This window comes from Syngnathoides biaculeatus, chromosome 17 (assembly GCF_019802595.1).
Source record: "Syngnathoides biaculeatus isolate LvHL_M chromosome 17, ASM1980259v1, whole genome shotgun sequence".
NCBI classification, from domain to species: domain Eukaryota; kingdom Metazoa; phylum Chordata; class Actinopteri; order Syngnathiformes; family Syngnathidae; genus Syngnathoides; species Syngnathoides biaculeatus.
The window spans coordinates 3,586,373-3,610,528 of record NC_084656.1 but is presented as its reverse complement, the minus strand read 5'-3'; the positions used below and the strand labels follow the sequence as shown (position 1 = coordinate 3,610,528).

Genomic DNA, 24,156 nt, shown 5'->3' with positions numbered 1-24,156 from the left:
TTTTTTTTTTTTTTTTTTTAAAGAACCTTCTTTCCTGCTTTTGTCCATGTTTCATATCTCTGTGTAAATAAAAAAACACTTCACCAGACTAATTTTGTGCAGTTGTTTTTGGGTTATTGTAATATTTCTCCTTATGTGGATACGTCATGACTATGCATTTAAAATATAAATTTTAATCTGCTCAGACCTGCATGTATGAAAACATGTACAATACTCTCCTTTCTTGCAACAACTCAATCTGATCTTTGTGAGACACTGCATTTTATTTATGACAGTCATGTCTGGTGCGATTTACTGACCCTTCTGGGCAAATGCTCGAGAAAGCGCATGTGCGGATGTAAAATGTGCGCGGGGTAAGTGACGTATTGTTGCAAGGCGCCCTGCTGCAGGCGGGGAGTTTTAAATGAGTCCCACTTTGAGAGCTCCTGTGCAGAACTAGTATATAGCAGTCATCTACAGCACGTGCATTGTTTAATATTGCCAGAGAAGACAGGTATGACATTTGTTTCTGATTTTAAATTAAAGTTTGGGAAGTTGGTTTTGGGGGTTCCGTCCGCGGTGTAATGTTACATTGCTATCCCGGTGCTGTTCTGGTTACCGAATGGCTTCGTCTCTATTCTTAAATAGATTTATAGATTGCAAGGTTGCAATTTTATGAGTGTGTTCGGTGAGATGTCCCTCTAAAATGGAAAGATTACAAAACAGATAATGCGCTTCATTGTCTGTGAGGATTCCGCGCAACTTCTCATTTCTCCCAAGTCTACGAAACCTTAACTTGCGAGGAACAAATTCCATAAAGTCATTATTACTGCAACATTTTCTGAAAATTGCATGCACTCGTGTTTTACAATCAGAAAGAACTTCTTTTCCCCCTGAATTTGCGCGGTTTGTTGTCTGTCTCAATATGGCGGGCAGAGGTCTTGCAGGGAAACCAAACCAACTTGTGCGAGCTACTGAAAACCGAAACGGAAAATAAACGAAACCTGGATCCGCATTAAAAAAAAAAAAATAAAATACACCACAAAATGTGTTGCTTTATTTTCCCAGTCAGCATGCCCCTGCACGATTTGCCTCTCGTCGAGGGCTCCATGTTGTCCCTGGCCAAGGGGAGCAGCAAGCGGAAGTGGCAAGATGACCTGACCGAGGCCCTGGAAACTGAATTCACTCCAACAGAGTTCATTCAGCAGTGGTCACATGAACACAAACTGCAACACTCTCTATACAAGGGCAAAGAGAATGAGTGCAACCCTTATGTCGTTGCCAGACGATCAAGGAAGAGGAAAGAATGTCTATCAGGTAAGAACAGACCACAGGTATTTATTTATTTTGGTGAGTTGCTCAAACACCCCTAAAATTCAGAGATTTTATGTCCAAGCTCAAAAAGTGAATAATCTATTAGGTTCAAACAGAATAATAGTTAAGCAACAAAACTACAATATGTTCATTTATTTTTTGACCATGATAACAAAAAGAGTCTCATTGGGCTTCACAGGCCTGCTGTTGACAAACATTGACAATATACCCACATATGAACACCCCCCAATTGTAAAGGAAAAACAAGACCTTCCCTTAAAACCTACTGTAATATGTTGCCTTCAAGTCGGATGGTTTTAATACCAACCTCAAACCAATATTCATGATGTAGCTCGTATTTTAAACTCAACCTAATGTGCTAATATTATTACCATTGCACAATGAATCACAGCTAACATTATGTTTTTCGGGAGAAATTTGCGCTCTTTTCTGACAAGGATATGTGTCAGGTTGTCATCACCAGTGTCCTCTGAATTACAATGAGAACAGCTAGGTGTTATTTCATATGGATGTGTTCGTATTAAAGCCAAGGTTTTATTGACAAGCTGCACAACTGCATTATAACTCATACTGAGACAGAAAGAAAGGATTTGATATGTTAGTATTCACAAAGGTGGAGGTGGGACTGCATCAGGGATCCGCGCTGAGTCCCTTCCTGTTTGTGGTGGTAATGAATAGGCTGACAGATGAGGTTAGACTGGAATCCCCTTGGACTATGCTGTGCGCAGATGATATTGTGATCTGCGATGAAAGCAGGGAGCAGGCAGAGGAACAATGAGAAAGATTGAGGCACGCACTGGAAAGGAATAAAGATTAGCCGAAGTAAAACAATTTATGTGCATGAATGTGAGGGGCGGAGGAGGAGGAGTGAAGCTCCAGGGAGAAGAGATAGCGAGGGTGGACGACTTCAAATACTTGGGGTCAACAATACAGAGCAATGGAGAGTGTGGTCAGGAAGTGAAGAAACGGGTCCAAGCGAGGTGGGACAGTTGGCGGAAGGTGTCTGGTGTCCTATGCGACAAGAAGATTCTCTGAGAGTCTCTAGGATGAAGGGCAAAGTTTATAAAACAGTGGTGAGCCCAGCCATGATGTACGGATTAGAGACGGTGGCACTGAAGAAACAATGGGAAGCAGCACTGGAGGTAGCAGAAATGAAGATGCTGAGGTTCTCGCTTGGAGTGAGCAGGTTGGATAGGATTAGAAACGAGCTCATTTGAGGGACAGCCAAAGTTGGATGTTTTGGAGACAAGGTTAGAGAGAGCAGACTGAGATGGTTTTGACATGTCCAGAGGTGAGAGAGTGAGTATATTGGGAGAAGGGTGCTGAGGATGGAGCTGCCAGGCAAAAGAGCGAGAGGGAGACTAAAGAAAAGGTTGATGGATGTTGTGAGGGAGGACATGAGGACAATGGGTGTTAGAGAAGAAGTTGCACGAGATAGGGTTAGATGGAAAAAGATGACATGCTGTGGCGACCCCTAACGGGACAAGCCGAAAGGAAAAGAAGAAGATATGGCATGCATTGCATTTCATATACAGTAGAAACCAGTACAGGGTGTACCTGCCTGATGACAGCTGGGAGTGGCTCCAGCACTCCTACGACCCTCGTGAGGATAAGCGACTCACAAAATGGATGGATTTAGGATGTACAAAACTGTGAAATATACTGTAGGTTGCCAGGCCAGGAGATCAGCACCCCTAAACCTTGAAGATTCCAAACGCCCCTGTCGTGATTATATCCATCACCAATTAGTTTTAAGATCGTTGAATACGTCCTCCCACAGGCATTTCATGGGACCACCTTCCAGATGAGTTGATCCTCAGGATCCTCTTCTATCTCCCCCTGCGGGACCTCCTCAGGACATCGGTCATTTGCAGACGCTGGCATCGTTTGGCGTGAGTCTTGTCTTCGTTCTTTAGAGTTCCTCTTTTATTATTTTACATTTCAGGCGACAAGATCAATGTTGTGATGAAGAATGTTATTTCCATCCATAAAATTATGAGGGCAAAATTTTTGTTTTAACTTGTAGGGTCCATTTATACAGTATATGCAGTAGATCGGTTTTCTCAAATTCAAATATACAAACTACCACTCAAAAATATTTAGCTCTTCATGTACCACCATCATTACTAACTCATTGAAATACAGCTACAGTAGCATTGTGGATGCCTGTGTCAAAAAATAAAAGTTTGCATTCCTAAAATGTAGATTTAATTATAAATTACTGTATCATGTACACTTAGAACATTAACACCGTTTAAATCCAGCAAAACAAAAAATAATGTACTTAATCACTGAAATGAAACTTATTGCAGATAAAAAAATAAATTGTACCAAAACAATCATTTCTTTTTTGTAAACAAACCATTCTTAAAGTGGGACCTAAGCAAAAACATTGTATGTAAAGTCAACACACCACAGAGTAATGTTTGCCTGCTAATATTAATGAATAATAAAATCTCAATGTAAATAAGATCTGATTAGTGATGGGTTTATCTCAGTCGTCCTGAACCGATTTGATTCGAAATGCCGTGTCGGAGCTTGTATCGAAAGACCAATGTCACATGGCTGGTGACGTTTGAAGCTCTGAATGTTATCGCTGTTTCACTTCACGCTTCACCCCTTCAAAATGTTCTGAAGCTTTTCATTGGCTCCTGGTGTTTTGACGCATTCTGAGCCGAAGACAGCTCAGCCGGTTTGATAGAATTGACAGGTTTGGCAGCATACTATCTGTATAAAATGCATTACTGAGGAGAGTTTGGAGATGGAATGTATTATGGGAAGTCAACCGTATAAGTCTACAAATGACAAACCATTTAAAGGTTTTCTTTCAAAAACAACAAAAAAGACACACACGCGCACACGGGAAAAAAAACAGTTTCTGAACAATCAAACAGTAATCATTTGCAAAGTAGGAAGGATCTATCATTCTCTTTGGAACTTTTAGTCCGTTTTTTAAATAAAGGTCAAAGCTTTAAATAAACCTTTATCCACATTTAATATAATTTGCATTATTCTTTGCGTTAACCTGGAATGTGTTTCAGTCTCAGGGCATTTGAATATTTTATCGTAATGACGATGTAATCAATATTTGGTATGAATGAACAAAGCACTGAATGATCATATAGACTTCTGAATTTTGTTCTCATTTTAAACTGCATAACTTTTGTGTTCTTGAGTGGTTGCTATGACTTCAGTTGTCCACTAGAGGTCACCATCGCTGAAGACTTCAAGCTTTTAATCTTTCTCAGCACAATTCTTAGAGGAGAAATCCAGTGCTTTGCTTGAACAGTGTATCCAATAAGTCATGTAACATGTACCCTATTTTGACAATATGATGTTACATCCTCTCTCATTTAATAGTGTTTTGAGAAGATTTTTATCAACAATCATGAATTTTCAGGGGCGCTGGCATTTTTGCGAGTCACATGATCTACGAGGATCGAGCTCTGGTGGCGGGCCGTACGCTGAGCTTTCAGGCGGGGGAGGCCTTGAGCAGAGCTTCAGTGGTGGGGGAGGCCTTTAGCCTAGCTTCGACGTCCAAGGCTAACGGCCTCCACCGCCTGGAAGCTCGTCTCGTGGCCCGCTGCTGCCCGCTTCATTAGCCCCGGATGCTGAAGCAAGGTTAAAGGCCTCTGCCGGCACTGAAGCCGGCTCAAGGCCTCCCCGGACGGAGAAGCTTGGCTCGTGGCCCGCCGCCAGAGCTCAACGCCCGCCTTCAGTGGCGGCGGAGGCCTTTAGCCTAGCTTTGGCGTCCGGGGCTAACGACCTCTGCTGCCTGGAACCTCGACTCGTGGCTGACGCCGTAGCTAGCTTGTCAGACTCCGCATCCGAGGAACCATCCGCGGCTGCCGGCCCGGAGATCCCTGGGGGCTTTGTTTATGCATTTATGTCCCGCGTAGGCCTGCGAGTAGTCAGACTTAGCGTCATTCTGCCTGAAGAACCATCCGAATATTCAACATTAATTATCACCACAGGTTCAAATCTGTCTGAAAGTATTCCTTCGTCTTCCTGATACTACTATTTCTTCATCAGATGAGTATAAATCCGAGAAATCAACGCTGGGCATAATGGTGTCCCATGTAATCCAGCGTTTGGAACGGCACGGCACACGTCACATACGGCCACGTAGATCATGTGACTCGCAAAAATGGCAGCGCTCCTGAAAATTCATAATTGTCGATTTAAAAATCTTCTCACACTATTAAATGAGAGAGGATTTAACATCACATTGTCAAAATAGGGTACATATAACGTGACCTATTGGATACACTGTTAATGCAAGCACTGGATTTCCCCTTTAGGAAAGCCTCAGTGCTTCATGAGGATTCACTTGCCCACCACTAGTAAATGGAAGCAACCAGCAAAGATGCATTTTTGGGGTGTTCTCATCGCTAACTTATTAACTTCAAGCTGGAACGGTAAATGGACCTTGTGGACGCTAAGCACAACCAACTCACAACTGAGCAGCCAAACCAAATGACGTCACTTTGTACGTAGAGTAGGGAAGGGAACTCACGCTGGAAACTATATGGCCCAGCCCTGTGATATCACAGGGTGTGTGAGTATTTTAGTCCCGCTGAAATCCGGAATATGTAAAGGTGCAAAAAATGCTTAATTCATTGAATGCCAGACATTTTTCTCAAATTGAGCATTTTGACTGATTTCTGAAGGCCTACAGAAAATAGAGTTATGGAAATATAGAAACATTGAACCTACCAAAAAAAAGCTTTAACCCTCTCGTTTCATAAGGAAAAAGTAAACAGTCGAACTTTTTTTTTTGCTTTTGTGATACCTCAAATATATAAACAATGCTTTCCTACTACACCGCATGTGTCTTTTAGATTTGATGAATCCCTGTGGAACAGTGTTGACCTGGAGGGCGTGACCAATATGGGTCCAGCGCTGCACCAGGTGCTGAAGACGGGGGTCCGCAGGTTACGCTGCCCTCGCGGTTTCATTAACGACCTGCAGATAACGGCGACGTGGTGAGTTCAGGCATTAATGTGTCTCATCCAGTTCAGTATAGTTATTAACCTGATATCATGGAAAATGTCAAGATTATTTATTTTTTTAAATCTTAGAGGCGTTATGACAAAATGCAGTCCTATGGGGGGGGGGGGGGGTACAAGCTCTTGGACACTGTAGGCTGGTCTGAAGCCTGGATAATTGCATTAGGGTTGCGTCAGGAAGGGCATCCGACTTAAAACTTTGCCAAACAAATTTGAGCGTTCATCCAAAGTTTAGACCATCGGTAGGGATCCCGTGGCTCTAGGTCTGGGGTTGGTAACCTTTTAGGCTCAGGGGGCCATAAACGGCAAATATTTTAAAATGTAGTTCCAAAATAGCCATAAAATATTTTTAAAACTAAATACAAGTGTATTCGTGGCTTTTATGTCAGACCAACACTTGAAAAGTAAACCAAAGTAAAGCAAATTTATTTGTACAGCGCATTTCATACACGCGGTAACTCAATGTACTTTACATGATTAAAGGCATTTGAAAACAGAGATAAAACATTTAAAATGGGATAAAAAATAAAAATGACAAACACAACATTAAAAAAAGACAATTAAAACTGCATACAGTGCAAGTAATATGATGAAAAAGTGGGTATTTTCTAAAAAGCATGAAAAACCCCAAGTTTTCAACCTGGGTTTAAAAACATTCACACTTGGGGCTGACCTCACCTCTGTTGGCAATTTATTCCATGTGTGTGCAGCATAATAGCTAAATGCTGCTTCACCATGTTTGCTTTGGACTCTGCGCTCCACTATTTGACCTGAGTCAGTCGATCTCAGAGCTCTACTGGGTTTGTATTCTGCAAGCATTTCTTTCATGTATTCAGGTCCTAAATCATTTAGTTATTTATAAACCAGTAGCAGGACTTTACAATGTATTCTAAAGCTGACTGGAAGCCAGTGCAAGGACTTTAGGATTGGAGTTATACGGTCTGGCCACTTTGTTTTGGTCAGAACGTGAGCTGCAGCATTCTGAATGAGCTGCAGCTGTTTAATACTCTTTTTGGGGAGTCCAGTCAAAAGACCATTACAGTAGTCAAGTGTACCTGAGATAAAAGCATGGATGAGCTTTTCCTGGTCTGCTTGACGCATACAAGACTTTGCTCTAGATTATGTTTTTCAGATGGTAGAAGGCAGTTTTTTGTGATTTGATATGATTGTTGAAAGTCAAATCGGTACAACAGGTCTCTAAATTCCTTTAAATAACATTATGCTGTTGCTAACCAATGATGACAAAAGTACTTCTTACCATTAATGCGACTTCTTTAGTGATGGCTTAGTCGTCTGTTTCATACATCCTTAAATTAAACTTCATGGAGCCTTTGAGACTTCTGTTTTACGTGAACGTAGGTTGGTCTTAATGTTTTTTTTAAATGTGAGAAAGACTTTGCATATGCATAGGGAAAACCAAACATTGTCAGTACAGCAATACTCATGCCGCAGTGTGTGGTAAATTACTGGAAGTGCGTTCCGGCGCATAAGCACACTGTCATTATAAACAACATTGATAGGCTGTGTAAGGACTGTAACATTTGTAATTATGAGTGTACCCCTTTAAGAGTGGAGGGGGGGCAGTGTGAGGTAAACTAGAAAGAAGAGTGTGTGACCCAATGATGTGGATGTGCTGCAGCAGCTCGTTGTTGTTAGAAAAGTTAAAAAAAAGACGTCAGGCTGACGTTTGTTTTTGTTTTTTTTTTTTTTTTTACAATGACCAATGATGGAATAGAATGAGCAAGTCACAAAGATTTACCCACTACAAAAATGCAAGTATATTGAGGATTCTTTGTGTAAATGTATGTTTGTGTGCCTTGCATAACCACATGAGCCAGTATTACACAGCAAAATTAACTTTAAACATTTTTTGTATCTATCTGAGTTCACGTTGATGATAACTAAATGCCATACGAATGAAAAGGCACACCTGGGCTGTGTCACTCACGTCAGTGGATTCGTCCAACTGCAGTGAGAAACACTCAAAATCTGAGATGTCCTTCCACACATCAGCCACGGCTTCACAGCACCGTGTACATGTACTCCTTTACAGCTGCAGGCATTTTAGTTCGTTCACTTTTCTCATTCTCAGCTTGCTTTTCGGCGGAATGTCGATGTCGTATTTTCCATAAACAGTTTGAAAATGCCGGGACACATTTCACTACACTGGTAGATGAGGCAAACACACTTCGAAAATGACATCATTAAAAAAATTGTCTGCCTCCCATTCCGTATGAAAGTGATACATTTTTGTCTTCTTTACTGCAGTATCCATACTCATGTTTAAGATTTATTAATCGAGAGCTTAAAATAGGGGGAACTCACTGACAGCGTATTTTCCTGTACTGTCGTTGTTTGCAAATGCACACTGAGCCGAAGTTTAAAAAAAACACGACTGATGTCTGCTTTTTTTTTTCTCGGCACACCGTCGCGATTGACCGAAACTACCTTGCGATTGACCAGACGCATTGAACACCCCTGATTTAGAAGATACACAAAGTCTTTGTGTATATTCTGTCAGGAAAGAGGAGGACACTTGGTGGAACCTCAAAATAGAGGAAATCATACAAGGAAACAGGGAAGCCAAGAAGAGGTGGGACACAGAGTGGACTGAAGAGAGTAGAAAGAAATAGATGTCACCCTGATATACAGTGAAGAAAATAAGTGTTTGAACACCCTGCTATATTGCAAGTTCTCCCACTTAAAAATCATGGAGGGGTCTGAAATTTTCATCGTAGATGCATGTCCACTCAGAGAGAGATAGTCTAAAAAGAAAAATCCAGAAATCACAATGTATGACTTTTTTAAAGGATTTATTTGTGTGATACAGCTGCAAATCAGTATTTGAACACCTGAGAAAACCAATGTTAATATTTGGTAGAGTAGCCTTTGTTTGCAATTACAGAGGTCAAACGTTTCCTGTAGTTGTTCACCAGGTTTGGACACACTGCAGGAGGGAGTTTGGCCCACTCCTCCACACAGGTCTTCTCTAGATCAGACAGGTTTCTGGGCTGTCGCTACGAAACGCAGTGTTTTAGCTCCCTAGAAAGATTTTCTATTGGGTTTAAGTCTGAAGACTGGCTAGGCCACCCCACAACCTTGATATTCTTCTTATGGAGCCACTTCTTGGTTTTCCTGGCTGTGTGCTTCGGGTCATTGTCATGTTGAAAGACGCAGCCACGACCCATCTTCAATGCTCTGACTGAGGGAAAGAGGTTGTTCCCAAAAATCTCACAATACATGGCCGCGGTCATCCTCTCCTTTATACAGTGCAGTCGTCCTGTCCCATGTGCTGAAATACACCCCCAAAGCATGATGCTACCACCCCCATGCTTAACAGTAGGGATGGTGTTCTTCCTCCAAACACGGTTAGTGGAATGATGACCAAAAAGTTCTATTTTGGTCTCATCTGACACCAAACCTTTGTCCCATGACTCCTCTGTGTCACCCAAATGGTCATTGGCAAACTTAAGACAGGCCTTGACATGTGCTACTTTAAGCAGGGGAACCTTCTGTGCGATGCATGATTTTAAACCATGACGTCTTATTGTATTACCAACAGTCACCTTGGAAACGTTGGTCCCAGCTCTTTTCAGGTCATTGACCAAGTCCTGTCGTGTAGTCCTGGCATGATTCCTCACCTTTCTAAGTTTCATTTAGACCCCAAGAGGTGATATCTTGCATGGGGCTCCACTCCGATTGCGATTGACCGTCATGTTGTATGGGGTGCACAGGTGTCCGTATGCAGCTAACGACCTCACACAGGTGCATCTGATTCAGGATAATACATGGAGTGGAGGTGGACTTTTAAAGGCGGACTAACAAGTCTTTGAGGGTCAGAATTCTAGCTGATAGACAGGTGTTCAAATACTTATTTGCAGCTGTATAACACAAATAAATCGTTAAAAAAAATCATACATTGTGATTTCTAGATTTTTCTTTTTAGATTATCTCTCTCACAGTGGACATGCATCTACGATGAAAACTTCAGACCCCTCCATGATTTCTAAGTGGGAGAACTTGCAATATAGCAGGGTGTTCAAATACTTATTTTCTTCACTGTAACTGTGCCTCGATGTCCCCTGCTATTTCATTTATTCTTCTTTATTGTGGTCGCCGAAAGTGGGATGTTTTCAACCTTTTTTACTGCAGCTTCTCCGAAACATTTGCTGGAAATGTCCTTTGTTGCAGGCAAAATTAGTTCTTTCCCTTTAGTAGTTCAATAAATTAAATAAGTTATACAAGCTAATTTAAATTCTAGCAAAGTTTTATTTCTTCAGTGTTGTGCCATGAAATGAGGAAAATTTAAAAAATTACATTAAATTCCAACATGAGGATTGTTCTGTACATTTCAGCTCAGACACTAAATCCTCATTTACTATTCCCATGATGAGCAAATCCCAATTGTATAATAACTACTGTCCAACGAATGAAGTTTTGTTTTTTTTGTTTTTTTTTTAAATGGCACAAATAGTCACACAGAGATACAATTGGTCAGGATGCTCTCTGGGGTCTCTCTGTAGAATGAGCACATAATGGGGGTTGGGGCTCTGGCTGTTTTCCGCTTGCACAGGAAGTGGAGATGCTGGTGAGCTTTCTTGGCCAGTGATGAGGTGTTGCTGGTCAAGGAGAGGTCCTCAGCGATGTGTACTCTGAGGAGCTCGAGAGAGTGCGCAGCACCATCGATCTTCAGGGGATCATGCTCGGAGTGTGTTTTTAATAACATTGTTGCATTTTGTTCTGTAGCACACTGAAGATCGCTGAAATTGACCTGTCCAGCTCCATCGTCACTACGCCCACTCTTGAGCGCATCTTCTGTCAATGTAATCTGCTAGAGTGTGCCAGTCTGGAGGGCCTGCAGCTCTCTGACAACATTGTCAAGTGAGTTCTCTCCCTAGAATCTCTTCAGAACATACAGTTTAGTTTGAGATGACTGTAATGCATACAGTAGTGTTCAAAATAATAGCAGTCCAATGTGACTAACCAGATTAATCCACATTTTCAGAAAACAGGGTTCCCTCGCAATTTCGTGTTTAACTTTTTGCGGCTTCAGTGGTTTGCATTTTTTTTCAACTCCCCCAAAATCATTTAAAAAAAAAAAAAACTATAATAATCCAGCCATATTGGCATATTGCAGGAAGACGCTTTGATACAAAGTGCGTGATTAGTCCCCGGCGCAACTTCAATCAATGAGCGCATGTGTGGATTTATCTCGTGAGGTGATTGGCTGCGCATCATTGAGGTCTCACCGAAGCCTCACCCAGCAAGTTCTGTTCTACCCTTTCCTTTGTCCTTCCTTTCCCCCATTTTCTACGCTGTTGACAGTGTGGTCGATAACCTCTCTTGTTCACAATGCCATCAAAGCACTGTCCTGATGTTAAAGCTTCCTCTGAAGCACCCAAATGGAAAAGGAAGATGAAGACGATCGTCGAAAAAATAAAACTGCTGGATTTGCTGAAAGATGACAGAAGTTAAGTCCGCTACGTAAACGTCGAGGGAAACATCCGCAAAACCGTGTCAATAACTCAACAAGGAAGCGAACCGTGTGGGGACTCTGCGAAATAAGAGGATTGTTTGAATGGAAGCCGCGTTAGCTTTGCGAATAGCGGATTGCAGAAAAATGGTAGTGAGTTTGGACACGAACATGATCAGGACAAAGGCTCATGACCTTCACGATCAAATCCTGCCTGGTGACTATGATGAAGGGGCTGAATGTGCTAACGAACCCCAAGCCAGCACTAGTGCTGCAAGGAGGGATTCACCCCCTCGAGGACGAGGCTTTTCGGCAAGCAAAGGTTGATTTGAATGATTTCAAAAGCGTTACGGCCTCAGTAGCGTGCCTCTCTTTGGCGAGGCTTCTTCCGCCGACAACAATGCTGCTCGTCGTTACGTGGAGAAAGAATTTGCACAAGCCATTGACGACAATATGGTACACGCTGTCGAGCTTAGCAATTGTGTTGACGGGGTTATGTCCTTGTACAGGGGAATTTTGAAGCAGAAGAAAAAACGGACAACTCCCCATCACCATGTTTTTCACATAAATAAAAACCTCAGTTACACCGTCAGCATCCCCAGTAGATTCTACGAGTGAGGAATGTTAATTACGTACACACTGCAATAAAAATGTTACTGTGGAGCAAAATGTTTTATAAATAAAGATATAACTAGATATTTGTACTGTTGAAATTGTTTGTCTCAAATATGCAGTCTCAATATGTACTGTGCTGTTCACATATTAAGCATTTTGGTACCCACATATGTTACACTTAAAGAATGGAGTCACCCAATTCTTTGTGCAGCATATTAAAGTCATTTTCTTTCTGTAAACAGCACAGATTACACGTTTAGTTCATATTACATGAATAGCATTCGCTAACAGTTCTCACACGTAATAAGTTTCACTGTACTGCAGCTTCTTCTGCAAATGAGCTGGGCAGCGTCTGCCTGCGGCCGCAACACAGCGCCCTCCGCTGGCTAAGTGCTGTTAATATAAGAACGAACGCACTTAAACGAAGGAAATGTTATACATGTCCAATCACACAAGAGTTGAATTTGAGGGCTAAAGTATTTAAAAAAAAATGTGTGTGTTGTGTATTGGGTGGGCCAAAAATAAAAACGTTTATTACTGTACATGTTATTATTGTCCAAACACCATGTGCCACACTCTCCCGCACAGGTTTTAATGTCTCCCGACATTCTAATCATTAACACACCAAGATCACCATAAACATGTCTGCTCATTATACTGAGTCTCCATTACTTGGCATGCTCTTGAGATCAGTGATGGCTTTCCTACAGTCTTGTAGCTCAACACTAGAGGTGGCTGCCTGTGTCTGTGGGGTTGTGCTCGTACCAACTGAGGTGATCGCTCTCCTGATTCACCGCATTCAGGTGCCCCAGATGTTGCTGGGACTGGTTCATGTTGCTCACCTAAAACATCAGTGACCCCTTTGCTCTGTCGTGGCACATCATCTTCACCTTGTAGTGGCAAATCCTCTTCGCAATGTATTGACACATCCTCGTTTGGAGATGGGGAACCTAACGGACACCGGAAAGGTTCAGCCTCAGGATTCACCACCTGTCTCTGTTGCTTTTTCCCACCGGACAGGAGATGCCACTGATAGATGCAGCCACTGTCTTCATCCTCTGAGCTGCTGTCTGACACTGTCTGCTGCTGCTGGTCGTGGTGCGATGCCCTATTCTTCCCTGTGGACCTCAGCACATTCCTCGGCTGCAGTAGAGGCTGTGTTGGAGGCAACGCAAGGGGCAGATGGTCGCATGGCAGTAGTAGGTTTCTGTGGACCACCTTTTCTCTCCCAACTCCATTTTCTGAACTCATTTGGTAGACTGGACTGTCTTTGCCTTTTCTGTCCTTCACTCTGAAGACTTGGTCCTCCCAGTAGGACTGGATCTTTCATGTCCCTCCTCTCCAGGTGAGATTTTGGAGAAGGACACGATCACCTGGTTGGAGATCTTGGCCAAGCACTTTCTTGTCGTAGTTGGCTTTTCCACGGGCTGCTCCTTTATTTGCATTTTTGGCAGCAATCTGGTAGGCATCCTGCATTTTCTCTTTCCACTGAGTCACCTAGTCTTCGTAACTTCCAAGAGCGTTGCCTTGTTCAATGCTAAAGAGAAGGTCAATTGGCTGCCGAACCGAATGTCCAAAGATGAGGTAATAAGGGGTGTAGCCCGTACTCTCGTTCTTTGTGCAGTTTTATGAATAGACCACCTTGGACAGTGACTCCTCCCAATCCTTCTTTTCCTCTTCCTCCAGGGTGCGCAACATGGAGAGGAGAGTCCGATTGAATTGCTCCACCTGTCCATTCCCCTGAGGGTGATACGGCGTGGTGTGCGAGCCTTGGATGATGCCAGGGAGTTCTTTAAGCCTTTCCATCGGTCTGTTCTTGAACCCCCCTCCCTCCATGTCATGGTGCAACTTGCTGGGGAAACCAAACTTCAGAGCAAAATCATTGAAGAGTTTGTCAGCCACAGTCTTTGCTGATTTGTTCTTTGTGTCGTAGGCCTGTGCAAACCTCGTGAAGTGATCCATAACCACTAATATGTACTCGTAGCCATGCTTGCACTTGTCCAGATGGAGAAAATCAATCAAGACTAGCTCAAATGGATAAGTCGTCAAGATTGGGGTGAGAGGTGCACGGGTCTGACTACATGTTTTTTTCTTCTTCACGCACTCGCAGCGCACAGACTTTGGTTACAAAGTGTTTTATGTCCCGATGCATTTGTGGCCAGTAAAACCTTTCTCGAATCAAGTCGAGAGTCCTTTCAACACCCAAGTGACCCATATTTTTGTGCAGTTCTTTGAAGATCAATGGTTGGTAGGATTTGGGGATGACTAGCTGTCCTCGTTGAAAGGTCCTACATCGCAGGATGCCGTCTTTGTCCAAGCTGATTTTGAACCACTGTTTTAGCAGCATTGCTACTGCTGGCTTCTCTGCTTTTATTTCTGCCCTACTTGGTCTCTGTCTTTGGTTCTTGTACCCGTGCCACTGCTTCATCCTCTTCCTGAGCCTCACGGATCTGTGACGGAGTGAGAGGGTGACTGATACTGCTGTTTCTGTCTTACCAGGTTCAAAGCACAGGTCTTGATCACTCCAACACCCTTGCACAGGTTTCCATTTTTCACCCTTCACATTCTCCATGAACTCATTGAAAGTCTCTCCCTTGACCTCTCTTGTATAGCTGTTCATGTAGTCCTTTATACCAAGTGGCATCCGTGACAGTCCATCAGCATCGTTGTTGTTCTTCCCTGGGTGATAGCGTATCGTGAATTGGTAGTCGGCCAGCCTCCCCACCTGTGTCCAGCAGGATTGAGCTTTGCAGTTGTATGTATATACGTTAAGGTGTTATTATACGTATGAACCACAAACGACTGGGTATGGTACAAGTAGTCACTGAAGCGTTCATAAATGGCCCACTTCAAAGCTAAAAACTCAGGCAGCTGCAACACACCGCCCTCCACTGACGAATTGCCATATAAGAACGAACACACTTAAACGAAGCAAATGTTATACGTCCAGTCACACAAGAGTTGAATTTGAAGTTGAATGGGCCAAAAATAATAGTTTATAACTGTACATGTTATTAATGTCCAAACACCATGTGCCACACATACACACAAAAAAACCAGCTCAAAGATTAAAAAAAAAAAAAACAAACTCAGCTATATACTGTACACCGTCAGCGCCCCCAGCAGAAGATTCTCCGAGAGGAATGTTAATTACGTACTTCAGTAACAATGTTACTGTGCAGCATGTTGTATAATTTGATGTTTAACTAGACACTTGTATTTTTATATTTTTTCTCAACTATGCAAATACTGTACTGTTTACATATTGCAAACATTCTGTTACTCCCCCCCCCCCCAGCCCCACAAAACAACTCCCTATCTCAGAGGTAAAAAAAAAGTTACATTGCCAGAGCCTCTACCAGAAGTCTCCGAGTGATGAATGCTAACTAAACAGTAATATAATAGTTTTATAATTTTGATTTATATTATAAATTTATAATACTATATATATATATATATATATATATAATGTTTAATAATTAAAGATTTATATAAATAGCTATTTTGGTCTCAAATATGCAAAGTACAAATACTGTTTGCATGTTTTAAATGTACTGGTACCCACATAAACATATATGCACCCCTACTTCACAGTTTTTCACTTTTTGCTGGTGGTTTTGGTCCCAATTAACTGCGAAAATTTTTTTTTTTTTTTTTTTCGTTTTGCTACATGTTAATCAAGTTACCAGTAGGTGCAGTAGCTTCTCAGAAAGCCAACAAGACCCAGCATTCATGATTTACACACCCTTAATGCTGTGCAATTGGGCTAATTGTTGAAGGGGACTGTTTAAAAAAATAACAGTGTGCCATTGACTTTACAAACTCCAAACTATTTTGTACGAACTTTTTTCATTTCTATGATTTGCTAAACCTTTGAATCACTAAGCTAATATTAAGTTTAATGACCAAAGTATTTATAACTGCTTCACATCTGTGTGGCATGGAGTCAACCAACTTGTGGCACCTTTCAGCTGTTATTCCACTCCAAGATTCCTTAACGACATTCCACAATTCATTGACATTACTTGGTTTTGTTTCAGAAACAGCATTTTTTATGTCATCCCGCAAGTTCTCAATTGGATTAAGGTCCGGGGATTGGGCTGGCAACTCCATGACCTTAACTTTTGGAACCAAAACTTTGCAAGTTTACTAGTGTGTTTGGGGTCAGTGTCTTGTTGGAACGCCCATTTAAAGGGCATGTCCTCTTCAGCGTAAGGCAACTACTTCAAGTATTTTGACATATGCAAACTGATCCATGATCCCTGGTTTGCGATAAATAGGCCCAACACTGTATTAGGAGAAACATGCCCATATCACGATGCTTGCACCACCATGCTTGACTGTCTTCACTGTGTACTGTGGCTTGAATTCAGAGTTTGCGCGTCATCTCACAAACTGTCTGCGGCCCCTGTCCTCAAAAAAGAACAATTTTAATCTCATTAGTCCACAAAATGTTGCTCCATTTCTCTTTAGGCCAGTTGATGTGTTCTTTGGCAAATTGTAGCCTCTTCTGCACATGAGTTTTCTTTTATTTTTTTTCAAAAGAGACTTTGTAGGGGATTCTTGTGAATAGATTAGCTTCACACTGACGTCTCCTCACTGTCATCGTACTCAGGTAACTCCAAATTGTCTTTGATCATCCTGGATCTGATCATTGGCTGAGCCTTTGCCATTCTGGTACTCCTCTGATTCATTTTGATGGTTGTCTTCCACTTTTTGCCACGTGAATGTGGTTTTGCTCTCCATTGTACGATTATTTTAGTTGAACAGCCTATAATTTTTTTTGAACCTCTTTACAAGGTTTGCCCCCTTCCAGTTCAACTTTTAATCAAAGTACGCTGTAATTCTGAACAATATGTTGAACAACCCATTTTCATCAGACTTTCAAGAAGAAATCCATGTTCAACAGGTGTTGGCTTCATCCTTATGTAGGTGCCACCTGATTCACACCTGTTTTCACCAAATTGATGACCTCACTGATTGAATGCCGCACTGTTAATTTTTCGAACACACCTCTTTCAACAAATTGCCCAATTACACAGCCTTAACAGTGTGTATATGATGAATGCTGGGTCTTGTTGGTTTTCTGAGATTCGACTGATCCTACCGGGAACTTGTTTGACGTAGCAATAAAAAATATATTGAAAAAGTGGATTAATCTGGATAGTCACATTGGACTGTTGTTATTTTGAACACTACTGTACATTACTTTCTATGTATGTAACAGTAGATGTTCCAAACATAGGTTGACTGTATAGACATTACATGGAAGTTTGGCACCTGCAAATTCAGCCTAGTCATTGTCAAGTATATGCTTGAATATTACATTTAGAAGGTAGGTCATTAAATAGAACTGTAAACTGTGCCTGGATGTTTTAAGAATGGTGAGACTTTGATCCTTGAATTCCTCTTGCAGTGGTCTGGCCCAGAATCTGCAGCTACGGCAGCTCAATTTGAGTGGTTGCTTCAACTTCTCTGCTGATTCTCTAGCTCACATGCTACAATCCTGCTGCAGGTACTTCATCTGGCTTTTTTGGTCCCCACCCCAAGCCCAACACCATCTTCATTTTCACTTCCTTTTGTTGTCTCCACCCTACAGAATAGAACAGTTGAATATATCATGGTGCCACTTCAACGGTCATCATGTGAAAAGCATAGTCAGTAATGTGAGTTCCACTGTTACACACCTCAACCTCAGCGGATATAGAGACGGCCTCATATTAGATGGTAAGTGAGGGAAATTTTTTGATTTTAACTTTTACTTTATCAGGTCTTTTTTTTCTTATCTTGTTATTTTATGATAGTGTGTATGTAATACATGTATGTGTTCTCCTTGGTGAATCCAGGCATGCTTCCCTTTTACTGAGATGTTTTCTCTCTTTCTAGACGTGAAGGTCTTGGTGAAGAGATGTCCTGGCATTCTCACGTTAGATTTGAGGTACGTTTGCCTTCACCACAGTCTTCACATCAAATATTTGTAACCTCCACTTGTATTCCCTGACCTTGAACATCAATCAGCCATGCACTACTAGTTCTTGTTAATGTAGTAAAGTGAACACTGAAAAGGCGAGTCTGGGGGACAAGCCCCCACCCAACCGCAGTCAGGTGGCCATCCAGGCCATCGAACGCGGGGCGTCCGAGTGAACAGGTCAGGAGGACGACCCATACACCAAGCACCAGGATCCCCACGGGGCGATTCGGGTGGACGACCTCGGTAAGGAACCCAACGGCGAAGCAGGAACCACAACAAGGCAGGCAACCACTCCAGACGAAGCCCTCCCAAGCTGTGGTAGCGAGGCGACCGGAGATTGGTCGCCACCGATGCTCGGTCGTGAGGCAGCCCTGGACCAGTGACAATAGATCATGAGGCGGCCGGAGAGTGGTCGCTGCCGAGGGTTCATCGTGAGGCTGCCAGGGATCAGTCGCGGTCCGGAAGCGGCCAAAGCTCGGTGGTCGTCGTGGCATGGTTCTCAACCGACTGTGGACTGGTCGCCATTGAAGCAGGAGAGGAAGGTGCCAGCCACCGAGACTGGGGTGCAAGGAGGCCGTATACCTGTCACTGTCGAGACAGGAGCGTGGAGCGGCCTCAGGCCGCCGGTACTCCTGGACCGGAACGTGAGGCAGCTGGGGAACCGTCGCCACCTCCCGGACAGCAACGTGAGGCAACTGCGGCACCATCACCACCTCCTCCTCCTCTTGGACAGCAACGTGAGGCGGCGGTGGCATCACCACCCCCTCCAGGATGGCAACGTGAGGCGACGGCGCCATCACCACCTCCTCTTGGACGGGAACGTGAGAAGGTGGCGGCGGCGGCGTCCTCACCACCTCCTCCTGGACGGGAACGTGAGAAGGCGGCGGCAGCGTCCTCACCACCTTCTCCTGGATGGGAACGGGAGAAAGCGGTGGCGCCAACACCACCTCCCCCTGGACGGGAACGTGAACAGGCAGCGGCGGCGTCACCACCACTTCCTCCTGGACGGGAGCGTGAGGCGGCTGCGGAACCCCCACAGGTGGCACAGCGCTGCGTTGTTGCTCCCGTGGTGTTTGCCTTGGCACTACAGCATCATTGGGGACAGCCTGGAGCAACGGGGATGATAAGGTCCTCCCCCTCTTAACAGGAGGAAAATAGCTCGCCTCATCTTTATCGGAATTGCCTCCATCCTCAGAACCCAAGCCCTCTGCACTACGTTTCTGAATCCTGTTCAATAGGAAAACACACGTTGCGGACGCTCTGGCAAGACCATCTTCGATAGTAAATCCCATCCTTCTTCTTCGACGGCCCCCCGGAAGCCTGTCGCCATCGCGACGTGAGTGTGACGCAGTGATGAATCTGCTGCCAGACGCAACGTGGGCTCGGCTGGGGGAGGAGTCGATGGATGCCGTGACTTGAGAATCGGTCACCAGCGCGTCTGTCAAAACCGCAACGTGAGCATGGCAAGGCGGCGGATCTGTTTCCACTGTCACGTGCACTGTCAGCTTGCAGTGCATTCGTTGATACAGCAACGTGGACGTGGCGTGGTGACAGATCTGTTCCCACAACGACGTGACCGAGAGTAGGCAGGGAGTCAGTTGAAACTGCCACGTGGGCGTGTCTCGGGAGCGGGTCAATTCCAACTGCCGCGTGAGCATGAGTCAGAAACGAGTCCGTTGAAACCTCGTCTTAGGCATAAGTCATTAACGAGTCAGTCGAAACTGAAACGTGGGCATGTCGAGGTGGCGGATCCGTTCCCACTGCAACGTGCGCTTGCCTTGGTAGCGGATCCTTTGCCACTGCCACGTGAGCAAAAGTCAGTGACAAGTCCGTCGCAGTTGCGACGTGAGCGTAGCTCGGCTGGTTCTCTACTCCTTGCCGGACCTGGACGGTGAGAGCCGCCAATTTGGCATTCTGCCGCTCTATCTCCGCCTGCATTTTGCAGCAGAACACCTCTTGATTTGGCAGCCCCTCCTCCCCCTGGGCTGGAAGCTTCGCCACCAGCTGCGGGTCTGCTGGTTTCACCGTTGCCGGCGAGGAGTGGGAGGACGAAGACGGTGTATTATTTACCACGCAGCGGGAGGCACAAGAGAGTGCCCGGCCTGGGCGTCTCCTCTGGCCACCGCGCGGAGGACCCGGATAGATGGCCAAGCGGATTCCCTCAAACAGATTGGTGTACTTGTAACCACCGGGTGCTGGAAACGCGGGGAGGTGAAGCAAACTGACCGGGATTGAAGATCGGGCAAAGAGACTCATAGTCGAAGTAATCTGAGTCGTAGTCAGGCAGCTGGTCATATAAATCGAGGTCCTCCTCATAGTCCAAAAGAATATGCGGTGCTGGACTGGTCGTGGTCGGGACGTATTCGTAGCTCGCCAGTGGAGCGTATGACATGGAAGCGGAGGACGTCATGGAGCCTACCCGGATCGGACAGGCTTGGTCCTCCGGCAGTCGGTCTACCTTGCGTCGGTCCCGGCGACGCCGGGTCTTTCCTGCTGGGTCCTGTTTTGGCCAGATCGTTCTGTCATGACCCATCGGAACGGAGGTAGGACCCAAATGCAGAAGTACATGGGAAACGCAGATGTAATTCAGGAAAAACGTTTATTATTCAATGGTCGGGGATCGGGCAGGCAGGCAGGTGCACCAGCGGTAGTTGGTACGTCGGGCTTAGAGAGCAGGTCCGCGGGCAGGCAGGGAGGAGTATCAAGGGAGTCAGGCTTACGGGGTTGGTCGGAGAACAGGCGGAGGTCCTCGGAGGAATACGATCAGTGATATGGGGGTGCTCGAACGGGGCATGAACCTCAACAATCTGGCGCCGGACCAGTCGTCCCCAAGGTCCTATATACACCGGGGCCAATCAGCCCGAATGAGGTGCAGGTGTGTGCCTCCCAATTAGCGCGACCGCGCGGGCACCCGCACAGCCAGGGCTGGAGCATGACGACTGTAGCCTTACTTCATTCCCAAAGCCAAGCCCCTCCAAGCGTTTGTCTGAAGAGATTTCCAATTCCTACTTTTTACCTTTTGTTACTAAATGGAAGTGAATAATCTGGCCATGAAATTACCAATTCTGTCACAGCTTTTGTGTCTACATTCTCTGGTAAAACATTCCTGTTTTGACAGGACAAGCATAACTCATGCTGGGTGATGCAACAAGAAGCCTGATTTGATTTTTTTTTTTTCATTATTATTATTATTATTAATGCGCTGAGAAAAAAAATGATCATCGATTTCATTTTCTACACTTTTCACTCCCCAAGACCTCTGTCGACTTGTGAAGTCATGTTTATTTGTAGAACCCTTAATCACAAATGAGTCACAAAAGTCTTCACCGGCCCACAGTTGGCAATGATTGAATTGAATCCCCCCCAATCAGGCAAGGGCAAACTCTAAATCCCCCCCATCCAGGATCACCAGGTTGCAATGGATTTTGGGTGGGAAACATTTATTACATAGTCTGGTGCTGTGCGAAGTTCATTATAATGGCAAGATGCTGTACAATATTCATTATGATACCATAAGAGTCCATTGAAAAAGAAAAGGTGGCTCTGGTGGGTTCTGCCTCAGGGCATTGCCTGGTCAGTCAGATTAGAATTCTCAGTTACAATGACTCCGGGGAAGTGGTCCACCTCAGCTCTTGGACCAGTTGCTTGTTGTAGACCCCAAACAGTAATCCCCTCAGATTTGGCTGGTTTTATAAATTTTCCTTCTTTGTCACTCAAGCTGTCTTTACTGTTAATGCCAGTGAAGAAAGCATCATTGTATTGTTGCAACATACCAGTGATCGGAAGTGTCAGGATGCAGCAGCCATGCTGCATGCACGCAATATTGCACAGCAAAATAGATGCCGTTATTTCGAGATACAGCATATACACATCTCTGAAAATGTCTGTACCTTTTGAGTAGTAGTTAGGATCAATTATACACTTGTATCCACAGAATTTAAAAATCAATTTCTATGAAGCTGTTTGTCTTTACCAGAATGCACTTTTTTCCTTCTTTGTAAGGCAAGAAGTTTATTTCAGTGGGTCAACCTCATTTGTTCTGACAATGATTGATTTAAATATGAATGGCTAAAATATTTAACCAACTTTTTGAAAATACAAGTTTCACGCATGGGACACATTTACCCATATAAAAACAGTGCTATTAAATTATTTTTTACAAGTACAGAATTTACAATTACTGATCTCATTCTCAGAAAATGGCCCATATAATCAGAATTTATTACTTTGAAGTCATGCTTGAAACTTTACAAACATACTTTACAATTTACGACACAATAAGTATGAGCTTTTTTTTTTTTTTTTTTAAGTTTCTGTTTAGGCAGCACGGTGGTGCAGCCGTAAAGTGTTGGCCTTAAGAGTTCTGAGGACGGGTTCAATCCCAGCATCACCTGTGTGGTGTTTGCATGTTCTTCCTGTGCCTGCGTGGGTTTTCTTCCTCCTTCACGCCAAAATCATGCATTCATTGGAGACTATAAATTGCTCCTTAGTGTAATTGTGAGTGGGTCTGTTGTCTGTCTCCATGTCCCCTGTGATTGGCTGGCAACCAGTTCAGGGTGTACCCTGCCTCCTGCCTTTTGACAACCGGGTTAGGCTCCAGCACTCCTGTGACCCTTGTGAGGATAAGTGGCTAAGAAGATGGATGGAAGTTTCTGTTTAGGCCATACAATTTAAGGAGGGTAGTAGGCTAAGCCCAGAGTCACCACTTTTGTGGAAAAGTAAAACTGACATAACATCATGTTGATTTTTAAGTTATAGCAGCACAGTACACTTACTGGAAATGTTGTCAAGGTCTTCCTGTGTGTGTATCACATTCCCACTTTCTTCATTCCTCTTCCAGTGACAGCACTCAGCTGTTGGCTGACTGCTTCCCTGTACTCTCCGAGCTCAAACATCTGCTTCATCTGTCCTTGAGCCGCTGCTACCACATTCACATCGCGGCCCTCACGTAAGTTCCACCCGTCATTTTCCTGGCTCTCGTTTTGAGCGTTCCAACTAACTTGCGTTCCATTTGCAGTGACCTTAGGAAGACATTCCCTACGCTGCAGTACCTAGATGTGTTTGGCCTCGTAAATGACAGCCACTTGTCCTCATTGAGGAATGAAAGCCATGGCATTTGCATTAACTCCTTGCCTTTCTCTGCCATCGCCCGACCCACACCTGCCAGCATCAGCGGCACAAGTGGTGGCCATAGTATGTGGAACAAAAAAAATCGACTGAGGTTCAAGCTATAGGGCGGTTTCAATGTCGTTTCAGAAAATAATCTTGCTTTTGTGGCATTAGAAACTTTTCAATGGCATGTTAAATCTGTTCAGATGTTAATATATGATAAAATGTGGTGGTAATTGATTTACAAAATGTCTCAATATTTTTGACACATTTTTAATCTTTTTATTTATCAGTGTTAAGATGGTTTTTTTTCCCTACACGGAACTTCAACTACTGCATATTTGCGTCAAATGTGTTGAGTGTGAACACTTAATTTTCATACAATAAATCATTGCAGAGGAAATGTTCTGTATGTTACTAATCTAGGTTGTCGCTTTATGTCCCTAGTGTCCGTATATTTAGATCTCATTGTACCTTTTCTATGTACATTTCCTGTTTTTTTTAAAAATTCAAATTGAATGTACATGTGAACTTGTCTTCATCTGTTAAAAAGAGTAAAGCATCCAGTGCCAAAAGCTGTCAACTTGTTTTCCTTTTTATCAGTATAAACAGCTCCTTTACGTCTTTATGTACACTAAGTAAAAAGGTGCTTTTGCAAAAATATA

The 24,156-nt window shown here is 43.7% G+C and overlaps 1 protein-coding gene across 1 annotated transcript; it reads left to right on the top strand.

Moving 5' to 3' along the window:
* The first annotated feature begins 312 nt into the window (after positions 1-312).
* Positions 313-24,081, top strand: skp2 (S-phase kinase-associated protein 2, E3 ubiquitin protein ligase). Its single transcript, XM_061800817.1, has 10 exons — positions 313-493; positions 1,048-1,296; positions 3,095-3,206; positions 6,156-6,299; positions 11,070-11,204; positions 17,828-17,926; positions 18,011-18,138; positions 18,298-18,349; positions 23,223-23,330; positions 23,400-24,081. The coding sequence occupies exons 2-10, from the start codon at positions 1,053-1,055 to the stop codon at positions 23,614-23,616; spliced, it is 1,239 nt and encodes a 412-aa protein (XP_061656801.1). The 5' UTR covers positions 313-493; positions 1,048-1,052; the 3' UTR covers positions 23,617-24,081.
* The last annotated feature ends 75 nt before the right edge of the window (positions 24,082-24,156 follow it).